This window comes from Calypte anna, chromosome 14 (assembly GCF_003957555.1).
Source record: "Calypte anna isolate BGI_N300 chromosome 14, bCalAnn1_v1.p, whole genome shotgun sequence".
NCBI lineage: Eukaryota > Metazoa > Chordata > Aves > Apodiformes > Trochilidae > Calypte > Calypte anna.
In genome coordinates this window covers 15,128,081-15,146,163 of record NC_044260.1, presented here as the reverse complement: position 1 = coordinate 15,146,163, position 18,083 = coordinate 15,128,081, and the positions used below count along the sequence as shown (strand labels likewise).

Below are 18,083 nucleotides of genomic sequence, written 5' to 3'. Positions count from 1 at the left end.
ATGCCTATAGCAAGATACTGAGCACATCTCCAACTTATTTGCAGCAGTCTGCTCACCTTCCCATGGCCCCAGCCCTGCAAGGAGAGGCAGCATCAAGCCACCACCTCTGCCACCACCTGGGTTCAACCACTCAACACACCAAGTCTGCCTTTCCTCCTGCAAGGAGGAATATCCCATACAAAAGAGCTGAGCTGTTTTAAGCAACAAGGATGGTAGTAACTGCCTAGAAAATGGCAATACCATCCCTCCAGGATGCTGGCACTTCCCTGCTGCCTCCAGTCAAGCATGCCAAGCAGCTTCTGCAGCAGGGCCACTCACTGCTGCTGTGAATGGAATTCCCCAAGCTGTCTTTTGGTGGTGTTTAAAAATACAGACCCCATAAAAGTAATTAAAAAAAGAAAATCAGAATCCATCACATCTCAATGAAGGGTAGGAAACTACTTCTACTTTCTTTCAAGTCATGACTTGCAGAGCATCTGCCCACTCTTTGCCTGTTTGAGTTTAAGCAGAGAAGGCAGATACGGAGCAGGAGAGGGAATACTGCAATGCCTTTACCTCACTGAGCCTCTTCTGTTTTCTCTTACAACTGAATGAAGGGCAGGTTCAGCTCTTGTGCCACCTCAGACCTGCAGTCAAACAGCAACGAACGGGGGGAAAGGGGAGGAAGAGGAGAGGAAAGAACACAAACCTGTGCCACCACGGTCCCTTAGCAAACTCAGCCCCTTACCACAACCTTACCTGTGGACACCTACCTTCCTGACTGCCTCCCCCAGCACAGTACTCTGAAAAAAAGGCCATTAGACACACCATGCATGACCACAACATAATAAAGATGGTCCCTCAGAAAGCAAGGGGCCCTAGCACAGCTCCTTCAGCTCCTCTCACCTCTCATCCAGCTCCTCGAGCCGGCTCTTCACCGAGTGCGCGTTGTTCTCCTTGGTAATCTTCTGCAGGAGGTAGAAAGTCTGCTGGAACATCCGGAGCAAATACTCCTCAAACTCCATGGGCACACAGTTCTTGGACATCAGTTCGTTGATGCAAGCCATAGCCAAGACCCCCAGGCGGCCCCGCTCCTGGCCCAGGCTCTGGCTGCTCCCGTTGACCGCAGGCACCTTGCGCAGCCGGGGGTCGCAGCCGAAGCGAGCGAAGTGGAAAATGGTGGTGAGGAGGGAGGGGGTGATGCTGGTGGACAAAGGGATCCAGCTGAAGAGGTGTGCCAGGCACTCCAGAGCCAGGGAACAGACGTACTCGCTGTCAGTATCGAGGACGGGGATTGGCTGGTTCAGTAATTTGGCCGCACTGGGACTCTGCAGCAGGCTGCTCAACAGGTCACCTGGGGACAAAGCACAGCCCTGCATCACAGCCAGGACAGACCCCAAAGCCCCTGCCCTGCAGCAGAACCACAGCCTCCAGCACTCAGGGGGCTTCCCCGCAAGGGTTTGATGGGAACAAACAGTTTTTATATTCCGGAGTTTTCCTAGCTTTTGTTCAGATGGTAACAGCAATGCCACGGGGTGGGTTTGAGGAATTCATTGTAAAAGTCACAGCCCTCAAAAGGTCGAGCATCCTTGTTGTAAGCAGTGTGACCCATGTCACATTGAACCCCAACAGAGCTGCTTCTGTGTGACAGCCTGGGGATGATGGAAGTGCAGAGGTACCAACTCAGACCAGAACCTGACTCAGAACAGTTCCTTTCCTTAGTGACCCAAAGCCCAAGGCAGGCACCAGTCACATTCCCCATCTCCAGCTGCTGGCATTACCAAGGAATTCTGCACACCCTCAGGATTTATCTGCCATGAATTCACCCAGTCTTCAACTAAAGCCATATAAACTTCATTTTTCAACATTTTCCAACAATGCAGAGACTCACCTCACCCCTGGTGGCCTCTGCTTTCTCAAAAGCCTTTTAGCAAGAAGACTTCTTGAAAGCTTTATGGAAATCCAAGCAGACACTACCAGTGAGGCTGTCCTTCCCCACTAGCTGCAGGCTTTCACAGACCACAAGCTGCAGAACCTACTCACACCATCCCCAGGTTACTCAATGCACCTTCTCTTCCTCCAGTAAAAATATTCTCTTCACCTTCAGAAAGACACAGGCACTTGCCATGTTACAGAACTTAAAGTTCTTCCCAGAAAATCTCAGTAATTTGTTTTGAAAGTGAAATGACCCAACACATGAGGAATACGAAAACAGCAGATATGATTTACTGAGGTATGTCCAAAGTACTCCAAAGCATGCATGATGAACAGATTCCTCTTCAGTCTCCATTTTTCATCAGGACTGATGTCCTACATCACTTAATTCATAACTTCCTAGCATACCTTATCATTCTTTCTCCTCCACTCCATGAGTTTAAGGTCTTGTGCTACTGCAGCTGAATTTGATAATCCTGCCCTTAGTCTTAACACTGAAGCAGCCCCTGTGGTAACATTCACAATTACACACTATCACCATCAGTATGACCCTACAGAAAGAAGTATTTGACCCAGAAATGTTTCATCTTCTCCCTAATCACAACCAGGTATTGCAGGCCCTAAGCCCTTCTTCTTCCCTGTTAAAAGCAGACAGAGCCAAGATCAGATAAGATACTGATTTCCTTGCATCATGGCATTTCTTCTTGCTTTGTTTTCCAAGAAGCAGAACAAAGACACCAGGATCTGCCAGACAATGCTTGGGTGAGAGCAATGCTAACAGCAGCCTGGGTTACACCAAGGCCCAAGAGAAACTGGCAGGCATCAAGATCAGTGTTATACCTGGGGTGACCCCATCCATCCATCCACCCACCCATCCACCCATCCCCTATTTAGCTGTCACAGGGTAAGTGAAATGTGCACAGAGTACAAGGATATGGAAATCTTTTCCTTCTCTATTTCAAAGGTAACTAAGAAATATGCATGTAAATGAGTGCAGATCAGACAAGCACCCCCACAAGACTAACAGGAATAGGCAGAAAACAAACTCTCACTATATATATATATATACACACACAAAGTTCTAGCTACTTTTTTTTTTTTTTGTACTTAGGGCTTCAGTTTTGCTCTGCTCTGGCTTTTGATGTGCTTACAGCTGAAATTCATAGAGACCAGTGCCAACCTGGTGACCTTAGAGCACTGACACTTCAGAAAGCCTTTTGCCATCCGAGGACAAGCAGCAGACATACTTTCACCTGTCCATGAGGTGGCATTTTCAGTGGGGCATCCCAGCAGTGGAGATTGCTTCTTCATCTAAGGTTTCTTTCCACCAAATACCTGTCTGCCTACAAAAAGCTCTAGGAAAGGGTTCTTACTAGAGGTGAGATGGAAAGGAAGGAATCTGCAGCTGACATTGCAAATTTAAGTACATGGAAATGTCATCTTGTAGCTTGAGCAATCCTTACCACTTTCTCCTGAAGTCGGGGATGGTGGTGGAGTGGCAGCAGTAACACTGTGCTTGTCCCAGATGCTCTCCAGAATGCCTGCCCAAAGAGACATTTTTCAGAACAGCCTGCTAGGAGACAGGCTGATCTAACAAACATACTGGATACTGCAAGAGAACTTCAGTAGAACACATCTTGAGTGCTTTGACAAGAAACTTTGCTTTCTCTCAGCAAGCCCAAGGAAATGATCAGCTGCTTTTACACATGATGTCACACCTCTTCTTCATACAGAGGGGGACATGCAGCTACACAAGCTTCTATGACCCATCGTACTCAAGGGGAGAGTTGAGTGTTCAGTGTTGGGAGCTCACTAGCAGCTCAGAGGGGGTGTAAGGGGACACCTGATTCAATCCTAACTCCTACCTGTGAGGAGCCCAAGCACAGTTTGCACCTGGTCCAGGAGCAGCTTGCGGAGCTCTTCCTTCCTTGCCACGCTCAGGTCCTCCCGGGGACACGCCAGTTCCTCTGAAGTTGTTTTCAGCATGATCAGTCCCAGAGGAGTGGTCACAGGAGACTGAATTAACTGAGAGGAGAACAGGGGAATGCAACATATAATGATAACATTCTGCAAAGCTGACAGGCAGGGGTTAGTAACACTACTAGCAGTTTACAAATGCTCCCAGATGGATGGAGCAGCAGTTCCCAGTTTGCAGCACTGCGAGGCTGAGGGAAAAAAGAACCACAAGTATTCCATGTCCCCAGACATTAATTTATCATGTTGCAACAGTTCAAGTACCATGGGAATCCTTGGGGTTTCAAGAGAGCTTTCATAATGTCATTGCACACATTCTCAGTTCCAGCATGTTTACCAGCAAGAGTTTGTTCCTCCTGTTTACTGCTTTCTGCTGACACCATCACTTCTCACAACTGTCTCAGCACCACTGATTTCACCACAGAACAGGGCTGGCACTGCAGCCAGGCTCAGAGCACTGCCTGCACCTTCAGATGAGCACTTTCCCATCAAAAAGGCCATCCCAAAGAGCTGCAGCCAGTATGGGATGGCACTGGAACACAGCCAAGGGGTACAACCACATCTCCACCTGGAAACTGCATTTACCCTCAAGAGTATCTTCCAGCATGGGCAGAACATGCAGGAATAGGACTGGTGAAAACAACGATTTTGGTCTTAAATAGCCACTGAGTTATTAAAGACATTCAAGTGGGACAAAGTTTTATTTTCAGCTGGAATTCAGTGCTGCTCTCCTCTGTGGAACTGGAATATCCAAGGCAACTTATGTGCTATTCCCCCCCAAGGAAGAAAAAGCCCAAGGTCTGGCATGACTGCTACAAGAAGTCCTTGAAGCCATAAATTCTGCAAGAGAGGCTGACCTCAGTCCTAATCTCCTCGACCCACGAAACCAGAGACAGGCTGATCTAACACTGCTAAAGCTACAGTCTGGTGAAGTAAGTGTGAGGGGAAAAGCCCTTCTGAGAACTCTCAGTCTAGATGTGTGTTGGCTTTCAGGAAGGAAACAGGATGGCACAGAAGCAAACAGCTTAAAAAGAAAATTAAATAAAATCGACAACTTGTTAGCAAGTTGCCAAGAGGTTAACATCTCTCAAAATGCTTTCTGACAATACCAGGAAGTTTAGCAATACCAGGCACTGGGAACACATTTCAGTAACAAACTTCATCCCCCTAGAGCAGCAGCTCCTCCCATGTAAAATTACTGGGTCTGCATAATGACACTACAATAGTCCAAATCACTCCTCCACCTCCTTCAATGGTTTCATAAAAGTTTTAGAGACTACTTAAGGGTACTAGGATCCAAGTTAATCCATCAGCTGCTTCAAAGTGTCTCAGAAGAAAAGTCTTGAGAGAGGTTCTTTCTGTTTCTCTCTCTGAGGTCTTCAAGTTCAGTATTAGAGTTTTTCTTCCACTTCCTATGAACATTTTTGGAAAGTGTCTTCTATAGAAATTAATTTATGGGCTCCTTTGCCTCTGAAGCTGAGTTCACAAGGAGAGGTTAAAGGAAAAGCAGATACTCAAATTGGGCTCTGCAACCACTTAATAGAACCTCCCAAGTGGTAGAAAAGCAAGAAGCTCAGAAATTCAATCGTGAATGGAGGTGAAATTAAAGCCAAAACTGCAAATGCAGACAGTTGTCTCCAGAGTACTTCTTATCAAATTGACAATTCAGGAAAAAACTGTAGCACACTGTGCTACATGAGTACAAAAAGCTATCTGAAAAGCTATTACACCCATCAGCAGCAAGCTCTGTGTGCAGAGCTAGCATTTTTTTTAATTTTGCATTTAACCTTAGATTTCATTTGTTTTAAATAAACTCCTGATACTCAGGGATATTTTTTTTTCTTTTTAAATAACTGCCCTGTGGTTTGCCTGTGGGCACCATTGCACTTAAATCATGTAATTATATGAGCAGAAAAAGAGTGTGCAAGCACTTCAGTTTACACTCAGCTTCTTTAAGCCAATTAGGAACAATTTTAAGAGAACTGGAAAAAAGTAATCTTACCAGAGGAGGTTTGCAGCAGCCTTGCTAGGTAGGGGCTGCAGCAAGCAGTTAGCCTGTCTCAGGTCTCACTGATTTACAGCCAACATTCCATCCACTGGCACTGGCTCAGCCAGGATCCCCCAACACACTGTCCAGTCCTCTGCAAGAGCCCTCTCAAACACCCCAAGAACCTTCCACGAGTGACTTTACACCATTAGGTGAAAAATCTCCAACAGCCACATTCAGAAACTTCACTTTTGAAAATCATCCAGTGATGCAACATGAGTTTTACTGGACTTTTTTTTTTTAATTTGAAGAACAACCCACAACCCTGCATTTTCAACAACTACTCCCAAATATTTCGAAGTGCAATTGATAACATGCAACATAGCTTTGTTCCTTTGTCCAAATCCAACACTAGGGAAAAAAAAAAGCAACACGTAAGAAGTTAAGGGTTACTTGCAAAATTAAAAAGGAAAATAAATTTAAGAGGCAACAGTGTTTTTCATGTAATTATTTAATCTTCCTCAGGAAGACAAAATATTGTTTATCTGTGCACAAACCAAGTTTTCTCTTTAAGAACTCCCTACCTGCAAGATGTTGGTGAAGAAGTCATGGTAGAACATGGGCCAGTCCTGCCGCCCGATGTCGACGATGACTTTGCAGAGTTTGTTCCTGATGAAGTAAGGCAGAGTTTTATGGTGAGCCAGAAGAAGCTTGGGCAGGCAGCTCCGGATCTCCATTTTGTCTTCAGATGGGACCCCAAGCCACATCTTATTGATTAGGTTCTGGAAAAGAAGCAGACCCCCCAAGTGAACTCAGACAAACTTCACTGCAATTTCACAAGAGGAGAATGAGGACACCAATCTTACAGCCCAGGCAACAGAGCAGCTCAGGGAGGGTAAACCCCACACCATATAGGAATTTGGAATCAGCTTTGCTACCTAACAGGGCACTCCAGGAATCAAAGACAGTGATGGCTCAGACCTCACTGAGCTTGGCTCTCATGAGCCCCAGTCTTCAGGGATGAACTCTAGCAAAACCCCACCATAAGTGGTTGGGTGGACATCACAAGTGCATCAGAGGTGTAGAAGCCCTCCAACACTAGAGCTCCACAAGAGAGGGGTTTCAATGCCCCAGAAATGGCTACCAGTATCTCTCTGAATGCCCCATCATTTCTATTAGCTGACAAAAAGGTGAGGTGCTGGTTGCTGTCACTTGACTGGTTTTGGGTCCAGCAGAACTGGTTGGCATGCAGATCAAGTGTTTCCATTACCTTTTAGTGTCCATTACCCTGGACACCCAGATTTCCCCCTTTAAGGGGGGAAGTATAGCCCTGTATGAAGCAGGATTAAAAAAAAAAGAAGAGGGGAAGCAAGTTTGGCTTTAGGTGACTCTGATGCCACCTGGGTCTCCTGGAGCTCAGCTGGAAGGAGTGAGTGCCACCACTTTAACAGAAAGCTTTTAGTCCACTTAAAGTCAGACAAAATCCATAAGGCAGAGCTGCAAATTGCTTTCCTGCCATGCTGCCATCCCATTTAGGGGCTCTGGAGCATTAGGAGCTGAACCTCTCAGGATGATTTGCTGAGGAGTTCTGGTACTGAGGCAACATCTGTACCCATCTGCAGGCACGGAGCATGGAAAACCCAAAAGCAGGAGGCACTAACAGAGGGGTTTGTTGCAGAAAATGGAAGGTAATTTATGGCCAAGGCAGATGCAATTCACAGTACAAATGTACTGTACAGAAGTACCAGTTCACAGCGTAGAGGTACAGAGATGTATTTTTATCTTAAGTGCCTCTAAGAGGTTGCTTTTTGGGGTTTTCTTTCAGAGAAGCTCCAAAAGCAGAGCTTTAAAACAATGACTTGACCAAACATAATGTTCCTTGATGCAAGTCCAGAATGAGAATTTCAAAAGCCCCAGTAAAACTGGAGGATGCTTTAGCTTTAATACCCACACTAATGCCCACTGAGTCCTGTCCTACCCATTTGCCAGCTTTCAGTGGCAGCTTTCGCCAACTGGGCAAAGTTTTTTTGAAAGTTGCTCTCTTTTCCAAGAAGTGAAAACAGTTCATCTGGCTACAGGCCATGAGAATTTTTCATCCCAGGTTCACTTTTAACTTCCTAGACAGTCTAGAAAATGCAACGTTCTTGGGAAGTTTCTGGAACAATCCTTGTATTCAAATTCACACTTTTGCTGCTGTTCAGCACTCACAGACAGCTGCAGACTGATGGAGCTGAGGACCACTCAAATGCACAGCACTACATCAGTTCACTTGGAAATTCAAGCTCCTCAACAGAGAGATCCTCATCTCTCAGATGAGCTGTGGACTCCTTGCCCTCACTTTACACAGATTCCTTTGTTCTGCTTAGTCCTGGGCAAAGTTGTTTGGGTTTTTTTTGTATAACTGAAATTAATAATCACATTTTTCAATATATACATGGAGATTTTTTTCTCCCACCCCTCCAACGAAGCAGAGGCTCAGTAATCAAACACATTCCCCCATTCCTGAAAACTGGTTTAATTCTTGCAGGCTGGTGCTGTGTGACACCCATCCCCAGTGCAGGGAACCACTCCTGTACCATCTCTCCTGATCACCTCCCTGTTGAGAGGACAGCAAACCAGGTTCAGTTTGCAGATCAAGTTCAGTCTCTCTGTGCAACCCCAAACAAATAAAGTGAACATTTCAAATGGGAAGTCAAAAACAACAACAGCAACATGGATAGTTTGCCAAAACAACACAGCTTTTAAGAAGACAGTTGTTTGCTCTATCTCTGACTTAGGAACTCAGAGTGCCAGCCTGGCCAAGAACACAAAGCAGAGGCCACAACCAGCCCCAGGGTGAGGTGTGACCTTGACCAAGCCCCAGAATATTGATAGGGAAAGACACTGCACTGGTGACTGAGAAACCAGCTGGCAAAACAGAGCTATTCACAATGCTTTTGTTTCTTCCAGCAGATGCACAAGTCGACACTTAGGCTTTTAAATTCTTTAACTTTGTTCTTTTCTAGCTAAAGAGCATGATGTGGTCTTCTAAAAGAGACCTGACCTCCCCAAACTCGTGGGATGGCACCCAAGAGCATCAGCCACAACCACAAGATGTCAGAAATAAAAGCAACTTTCTCTTCTTTCTTAGAATTACAGTTTGCAGTAGATAATATCAGGTAAGCACACACATACTTCTGACCATAAAACGAGGACAAAAGCAATAAAACTCTTAAAGGCAATGTGCAGAAAACTCAAGCAGCCTCTAAAACTGTAGGTAATATGTACTTCCAGATGCCAGGAAATTAATTCTTCAATTTGTGTGCAAAGATTCATATTCTCCTACTCTTAGCCTGCCATTAAGCAGCCTCTCTAGGAGAGAGCACTAAAAGCATCCTTCATCACTGTACTTAGGAGGACTGCCATTTTAGACAAACATTTTCAAATGAAATTGATTGCCATATAAAACTGCAGACAGAAAATGGACTAAGCAGGCAGCAGGACACAGCTTACCTCAAACACAGTCAAACTGTACATCATGACATAGTCGTTTCTTGTACTGGACAGAAAATAGAGGCAGAATCTCCAGGCTCCTATCTGCTGGGCAAAGTTGTTTAAAAGCTCCTCTAAAAGAAAAAAAAAATCACAAAAAATGACATTAAAATCCTCCAGCTGTAAACAAATCCATACCAGTGTATACTGACAACACAACAACACACTGAGCATAAAATAAACACTGTGGTCAGAAAAGGACTCAAACAAACTGGAAAAGGGGGAAAAAAGTAAAATCACACTCCCAAGTAATAGAAGTAATCTAAGAACAGGCTTTAATGAACACAAAACAGGTGTGTCCTTTTAGAATACAGTTTTGAAATATGTACTATGCTAGACTGAGAGTTGAATATGAAAATAAAATGGCCAAAAATTAGATTATTACCATTTCATCTATAAAACCCAAATGTTGAGCTATCAGGGCACTGTGAAAGACTGGGAGTACTTCAGATCACGCACAGCATTACAGAACAACCATTGGCTTTGCTACAGGTCAGCAGATCAAAATCCTCCTGGAAACCTCGGGTAGAGGATTTGGACCAGGTACCAAACATGGTGAAGAGAATAGCTGCACGGGCTGTTTTACAGGCTCATCATTTAATGCCTTATTTCCTGCAACTAAGCAGGAAAACAGGGGATGCTGAAGGATTTTACTTTTTCCACAGCAGATCTCCACAAAAGGAAAAAACAAAACCCAAAGACTTTCCTAGTTGCTTATTCTTTATTTTACCAGACTGCTGGGAGAAATCTTTCAGACATGCTGATCATACTTTTGGCACTTAAGTTACTGAGATGACAAATTTGAGAATAAAGGCAAGAAGCCTATTTACACCCATCAACCAGAGATGCAAGAAGATAATCTGGAGCAGCTGTAAGATCTCTACTGGTTTGCAGAAGGACATACTGAATAGCACCAGACAAAATGACTTTATTCCCACTTATCATTTCACAGAAACTCGACAGCCTTCTCCTTTCCCTTCCTAATGCTGAACAAATCTGAAGTCCATGCTTCATCCCTAGGCAAAAGGGAGAAGTTTTCCAGGATGTTATGTCCTGGCAGAAAAAAGACCACATTCTTCTTCTCTAAGCAATTTGCTTGATAAAGCCATCTCCACGCTCCCAGCAGTGAACAGCTCCTGACATCCCCAGTACCTGCAGGAGCCATCACGAGGCTGTTGAAACCCAAACTGTGTAAACCTTCATGTCAAGTCCATACAGAAGCAGGAGAGGCTGAGGTGCCAGCACGTTCATTTGCTGTGTTTAACACAACACATCCCCTCTGAGGTCTGCAGGAGGCAGGTCCTGAACTCACCGATCTCGCGCTTCCGCTCGTTCGTCGTGCAGTTGTGGAAGAATTCCGTCATGAGACTCTCCAGAGCCCGCAGCGAGGCCTCCTCGGATGCCTGGGAATAGCATTGCAAGGAAGGAGTTAAAACCAACTTCCACTCTGACTTGCACTCAGGAGGTTGGTGCAGCTCATGGCACTGGTACACCCCAAACCCAACCAGAGCTCGAAGGCAGAGAGCAAAACCACCTGGAACTGAAACTGCACATCAGTGTCAAGCAGTGACAAGAGGTGTCCAGTGCACATGGAGCTTTGGATGTGAAGGAACATCTGCCCAGCTGCATTAACTAACAAAAACAATACTGGGAGGTTTCTTTCTTTTTTTTTTTTTTTTTGTGGCATTCAGTGATTTTAAGGTACTCGTCAGGTCATTCTCAAAAAGGCAGCCACTAAAGATGCTTTCAGATGTTCAGGTATCACAAGCCCATGAGGAGGCATCATGAGCTTTGAGGGCTCCTGACACCTATCCCCATCTGTGCCTTGATGCTCCACTGCCCCACGCTGCCTGCTGCAACACCAAAGGTGCTCAAGAAGCAACAGCTTGAAAGATAAAGCAATTTCCATCACTTTGATATGCAACATTCAGTAATTTCATACAGGAAGAGCATCCCCACCATCGCTCCAAAACAGCTTTTATTGTTGGAATTCAGTTATAGCTGAGTGTTTATAACTCCTTAAAAAAAAAAAAAAAAAAAAAAAAAAGAAGATCAGAATTAGAACACAGCCCTTGCAAGGTCACTCTAGTTTTGCAGCTCTCTGGAGCTGGGATGATTTGGTTCCAGCAGAAGCTCACCATGAGCTCAGCCTCGCTGGCTGTGCCATGTTTCCTGGATGGTCTAAACCTGATAATGGATAGCAGCAGAAAACTGGGCTGCTGCAGCACAGACCATCAGTCATTCCTCTAATGTTTTCAACACATGCTAGCAATAATAAATGCAATGAGATTCAAGCTCCGACCTTCCTCTGCACTGAAACAAAGTCAACCATTAAAGAAAACCCAAAGTTTTCCCTGAAAAAAATCAAACCAGAAGCAAACCCCGTGACTGTCAATCTCCTGCAAAGAGAAGAGTGAGTGAGACAACTTGCAGAAACACTACAAGCCTCTAGATCCCATCTCCACACAGAACAGGACCAAGGAGCTCCTCAAACAGCCCAGGGTTGGATTCACCTGCCAGGAGAACCAACAGCATGGGAAGGCAAATTCAGCTCTGTTCTCCAAACACCTGGAAAGAGATGATCTGTAGGACACTGTGTCTGTCCAGTGACTGAGCAAGGAACAATGTCATCCTAACTGCTAACCCAGCTGCTCAGTAAGCCTCACCAGCAGAAAATACCAACCCCCTGAAGAAGTGATTCCCAACGCTGGGCAGATCAACCTGACAAACTCCTTGGCCAGAAGCACTCTCCTCCCATCCCACCCCACTGGCCAAGATGAAGATCACCTCAATTCCAGAGAGGCATTAGCTCCTCACACAGGAATGGCAGGGCTCAAACATTTTGAGAAGCTGATTCAATCCTTTAGGACAGACAGTAAGTCAGTTTTCTTCCCTGATTGTTCTTCTGGAAATAAACTGCAGAGTTCTCATAAATTTTGAGCATCTGCCATGTCCTCTATTGACTTCAAAGGGCCTCAGTGCTGAAGCTTTGAAGACAACAGCCTACTCCTCGAAACATGCTTCATCTTTTAGATAAAAATATCACTGTCACAATATCCAATGTAAAAAAAAACCAAACACAAAAAAAACCCAAACAAAAACCAACACCAAGAAAACTGAGAGTGCACAGCACGTGCATTTCAGGTAAAAAGCCCAGGCTGGCTAGAATCCAAGGTCAGCTCAGGCAGAAAGAACCAGCATGACCTCCGAGATTGTTTTCTTCTCCTCTTTGTCTTCTCCTGGGTGTTTGGGAGGTTGGGCCAAAGGAAGGTGGAGCAGCACAATTTGTCTGAAGCAAAACCCAGCCCAGGTCTTCCCCCAGGTGCTATCTGATGGCCACACCAAGCACACCCCTGTGTGAAGAGGGCAGAGTTCTGCATTACCTAATGCCTCTTGGGTATTCATCGAGTTAAAAAAAGAAGTTCCTGGAGCAAACATTTATCACCCCCCTTTCAGGCAGAAGCTGTGATAACCAGGTCAGTGAGATAAAGGGGACAGCACTGCTGGAGGCCTGCAGAGGACACTTACTGAGCTTGTATCAAGGTACTCCAGAAAGGGGATTATCTGGAGATAATTATCTGTACCTGCCTGTAGTGTACCCAGCTGCACCTCAGTATTACTGCTCAGGTTAATGTGCAGTTTGCTTTCCTCTAGGGCTTGGTGTTTACTCTGCACTGAAGAGCAGAGCAGGAAAGGATCACCAGGACGTGGGAAAGAAACGCCGATGAATCCAGAACTGAGCATTAGGGGCTGCTTCAGTCCTGCAAGACCAGGACAAGATCAAATCCCACAGGCACTCACAACCAGCAGCACTCAGTCCAGTTTCTGTCTGTTCTGGAATTCGGGTATTTGGGTCACCCACAAATTTCATTGTTAAAGCTTTCCAAAGTCAGGAAGCCTGGCCCATCAGCATCACCATTCACTTCAGACCTTCTGGGAAGGGCTGGCAGTTTGCTTCACCTTCATGAGGCATCACTCAGTATTCAACTGTTAAAAGATAAATACTTTCCAATGCCTCTCAAGTTGTAAAGTCCCCTGTCACTTCTCCCAAGTGCCTCCCAGGGTACTCAGGGCTGGATCAAACCACCAGGAACTGCTGTTTGCTCTCTTCTGACAACCATTTGAGAAAATCTGCTCAATTCTATGAACCCTGTTTGCAGAGCAGGTAATAAGAGCTTTTTCCTCTGCAGTTCACTAAGAACAGTCAAGGCAAGATGAGTTGGTTGAGATCCATTCCCACTTTTGCCTCAGGGCATTTGCTAAAGGTGTTTCATGAACAATTATCAAACCAGAAGTGTGTAGCTGCTTACTCATACCATTTATCTCTGAACTCCAACCCTCAATACCCTCCTTACACACCCCCAAAAATGAGAGATTAGCAGCTGCATCTAAGGCTTCCTGTTTTGTGAGAATTTATTATATTTGCTACCAAAACTGTGCCTATTCAAAGACATTCTCCAGCCACCAAAGTACCAAAGGAAGGATCTGCAAACCCTGGATGCACCACTTGATTTCTGGAGTACTGCTCAACTGCATTTTAAGAGGCATAAACCATTAACTGATTTCTGTTGATTAAAGAAAAAAATATTAATAGCTGCCACCTTAGTGCATTTTAGGCTGTTGAAACTCCAGTTCACTGCCCCTCAATAAAGCTCTAGAGAAACAAAATCTTGTTATCTTGCTGCTTGGCCAAGGACTCCACTGCAATCTCTTGTTTAGCCTGTAGCCTATGACTAAAGCATCTGGGCAGGATGAGTTACTCATCCAAATCTGGTGAATAACAGAGCAATAATTTTTGGATTGCAATTGTGACATTGCATATTTACTTGGATAGAAGCTACAACATTAATTTTAGTTTGCATATAACCAAAGACAACCCCACCCCTTAAAACAGTCCCTGATGATTCTGGAAGACAGCAAAGTGCTTCATAAAGATATTTCCATTTTCTCTGCAAGTGCTTTCACTTCCTATCTTTTACTCCCTGTTACATTCTCTAAGGTGATTGTTTCTTTTAGGGAGGGGCTCTTCTTTAAAACTTTGCCCTAAGAACACAAGCTGTTAACCTTTTAACATTTTTTTGTTGGCAGCTTGGCAGAGCATCCATCATACAAGCAATGGTTTATATGTAGCAGCTCAAGCTTGTGACAACTGAAAGAGGAGAGTTATGTCTGCTGATTATTTCTAATATATTTGCAAATGGCTAGCACTCCAAAACAAAACTAAGGCAATCCTGCTACAAAGCTTTTTGTTCAGTGAGACATTGATAGCAGCTGCAAAGTCACCAGTGTGACTCCAGACATCCTTCTGGCAGCACAGGAACACCTTCCTCTGACATGGAAGAATGGATTTTCCATCCCACAAGCTGAACACCTCCTTCCATGGCAGGTAGGAAAAACACCAGTGGAATCCCAGCAGCCCTCCCCACAGCTCTTTACCCCCCCTGCAACATCTCTACTCTTTAAATAAAAAGGACAGGGTCTTTTTCTGTCAGGGAGCTGTTATTCACCACCCCTCTGCACCCTATCACGTTTTTCACTCCAACACCCACTCGTGTTCCATCCCTTTCAATACCTGCACTGCTGAAGCTCTTTCCACACTGTATCTAACACCTACCAGCCCAAAAAGCCTCCCTACACCATACAGCAATAGCAAATGGAGGGATTTTTCCAGCACAACCCTAGCTTCCCAGGTTTTTGAGCCTGCTTCTCCATCCCCTCCCTACCCACCACATCTCCTACTGTCACCAGTGCAAGAAACACAACCTGGCAAAATTCAGCTGCCTCCTGGATATCAAGGTTTGAGTCTCACGGTGCTTCAGCCATCTCTGCTAAATGAGTTCCAGCTACACCTCCCAGCTTGTGCTCCTGATGGGCCATTCTGCCAAGGAGAGGAGAGAGCAGGAGAGCACATGGGATGAAACCCCCCTTGGCTGAGGCATTCCCAGCAGGAATTGCTGTAATGGCACCAAGAAGCCAGAGCACAGGGTGAAGAGAAGAAAAAACACATGCACTGGCAGCTGCCAGTGTCAAGTAACTTACGATAACTCTGCCTTTGCTGATCCACACTGTCCCATCCTATTCCACTTCACAGCCTCCTGCTTCCAATTTTGTGCAGTTTTAATAGTAAGGTCATACAATTGTGCTCAATAGTACAACCATACAAACACAAACCCCTGCACTTTAGCTGCTGAATTTTCTTCCTTTATCCTTTCCTTTATTCCTTTTCATTGTTGCTGTAGGTAATTTTTAAGGAAACCCAGTCAAGATTACATCAGTAATACACACACCTACAATGCATGTGCACTCAAGCAGTGATTTACTCATTTCAGAATTCCTAGGCTGTCGTTCAGCATCCCTCCCTGCCTAAGCCCTAAAATAACATGATAACAAACACGTCAATTGCCCATTACACACTCAGAAAGATTGTAGGTCATTTCCACACAAAACCCTAGTGTGGGTCACTAAACCCTTCCTTTTGCAGCTATCAGCAAAGCTGAGATATTATCACCACTTCAGTGAACCCCTGGAACAGCCTCGGGCCACTGGATGCAGTTGATGAAAGAAGTGCACCATTATATTTAGCAACAAGAGCAGAATTATGAAGTGGTTTTACAAAAAACAACCCCAAAGCTGTACAACACCCAGCGCATCCTCTCGAAAGGATGAATGCACACAACCAAGGCAGAGATCTGCAGGTTTAGTGACTCCTTTTAATCCCTACAACTCCTGGTTGTAGCAGTGTGGGGTCTCCATGGTCTCCTTCCCAGTGGAACCACAGAGGGGTCTCCAGTGAGGAGGCAGCGTGCAGCACACCCAGCAGGATGCTGCTGATGGTATCGAGACACAGCTCAGTCTTTCATCTCAGTTTCCTTCTTGCATTTCAGAGATGGGTTTATGGGGTTTTTTTGTGGTTTAATGAACTGAAACCCACGTGGGCTTCACTCTGTGCTTTGACAACAGTTCAGGCTCCTGGTGCTGTTTCAAGAGATGTCCTGGCTGCAGAACACACCCCTGGCTGTGAGGGACACAACTCTGGCAGCTCACTAATGAGAGGCAGATCTTGAACACTCATTCGTGTTATACCACAATTGAAGAAAAAAAAATCTACTCTAAAAGCCATGAATTACTTTTCTACCTCAAGGCAACTGGCAGAGGAATAAGGGCACTGTGCTCTTCTCCATCTCCCTGGTGTGATGATGTCCAGCACAGGAGCTGCTCCAGGCCCTTCTGCCTGTACAGCTCCTCACTTCAGAAAACCCCCCTGCACTTCAGAAATCAACATGGTTTATTTAAACATCAGCTAAGGACCAGGAACAACCACAGGCACAACACTACTGCTTGGCACAGGCTACGGAGAGCCAGCAGTGATAATCTGATGCCTTGGACAGAATAAGGAGATCATCTTACCTGTAAACACTGCCTGCTACACAAGTAATCAGGCACCTTTCTGAATACCTGAGGGATCTTATTTCTTAAATCTCCTTGTACAGGCAGTTTCAGTTGACCAGGCTTCAGGTCTGAAAGCTGAACTTTGACTAACAGGCTCAAGTGTCTGAGGTCTGATTCTTTCTGAACCAGTAACTCTTAATGGAGGTGACCCAGCCCGGGCTGCACCAAGCACCCTGTGCTTCCTTCACTGCTTACAGAAGGGTCTCAGCACATGGGAACACAGCAAGCAGAGAGCTTTCAAATTCAACACCTAGAAAGTCTCTCAGGAACCTACCAGAGGAATTAAATTATCACAGCAAGCTGGCCAAGGACAAGCACAGAAGCAATTCACTTATGGGCTCCCCGATGCCCAGGGATGTGCTGGAGATTTGCCAATTGATTTATTGTGGTTTAACTCCTGGAAAAGACTTAGCAACACAGTATTTCCCCAAACAAGCTAAAATGCTGATCCACAGATGAGAAGTGCAGAAGTATCCAAAGCAGAGTACTGGAGATCAGTGCATTTCACCAGAGCACATTTTGCCACAGAGGTGCCACTAGAGCCACTTTTTGGATTTTGGATTTGTCAGTCCACCTACACTCATTAGACTTTCCTTAAGGACACACTCTGTTCAGACAGCCCTCAGCTGCAGGTTGCCACTCTAATAAAGCCACCACTGATAGCAGGTGGTCAGTTTGGGGGATAGTTGAGAAAAGAAGCCCTGAAGCCAGAGCATGCTCCTCAGATGGACACCACACAAGGTTCCCATCATCTGCCCAGGTGTTCAGCTGGGCACAAGGCACTTTCTGGATGCTAAAACAGTGCAAGGTGACTCAGGTTCTCTCTCAGAGCACAGAGGCAACCTAAATTCTTCCAGTGAAGTCTAGACACTCATCTCTGAAGGGATCAGTTTTGCAATCTCAGTGTCTGGGTCCATCCTCTCACCTCACCCCTCCCTTTGTTGGGTTCCCTGAGATATGCCCACACTCCAACCAAGCCTGTGACCCTTTGGAAGAAGATCCTTGTTCTTTCTTGTGAGGTGATGCTCATGCAGGAGCTCCAGGATCAGGATCACAGGGTGCAAATCACTTCCCTTTCTTCTGCAAAAGTAAATCTGGGCTTGCACAAACAGGGCCACAGGGCTGGCCCAAACAATGCACCCAGCGTGAGACACCCCAAGGTGACACTTCCCCTGCCAGTTTAGCTGAAGTAACCCCAGTTTTAAAAAAGATGTAAAAAAACCCCACC

The 18,083-nt window shown here is 45.4% G+C and overlaps 1 protein-coding gene across 3 annotated transcripts in view; it reads right to left on the bottom strand.

Moving 5' to 3' along the window:
- Positions 1-18,083, bottom strand: part of XPO6 (exportin 6) — a 46,331-nt gene that overhangs the window by 20,812 nt on the left and 7,436 nt on the right. For 2 of the 3 annotated variants that reach the window (XM_030459670.1, XM_030459671.1), the window contains exons 2-7: positions 10,719-10,809; positions 9,368-9,480; positions 6,460-6,657; positions 3,780-3,939; positions 3,378-3,455; positions 886-1,333 (exon numbers count right to left, since the gene is read on the bottom strand). In XM_030459670.1, the coding sequence (XP_030315530.1) occupies positions 886-1,333; positions 3,378-3,455; positions 3,780-3,939; positions 6,460-6,657; positions 9,368-9,480; positions 10,719-10,809 (1,088 nt within the window). Of the gene's footprint in view, positions 1-885; positions 1,334-3,377; positions 3,456-3,779; positions 3,940-6,459; positions 6,658-9,367; positions 9,481-10,718; positions 10,810-18,083 lie in introns of those variants that run through there. The other variant, XM_030459672.1, reaches the window with a different exon arrangement.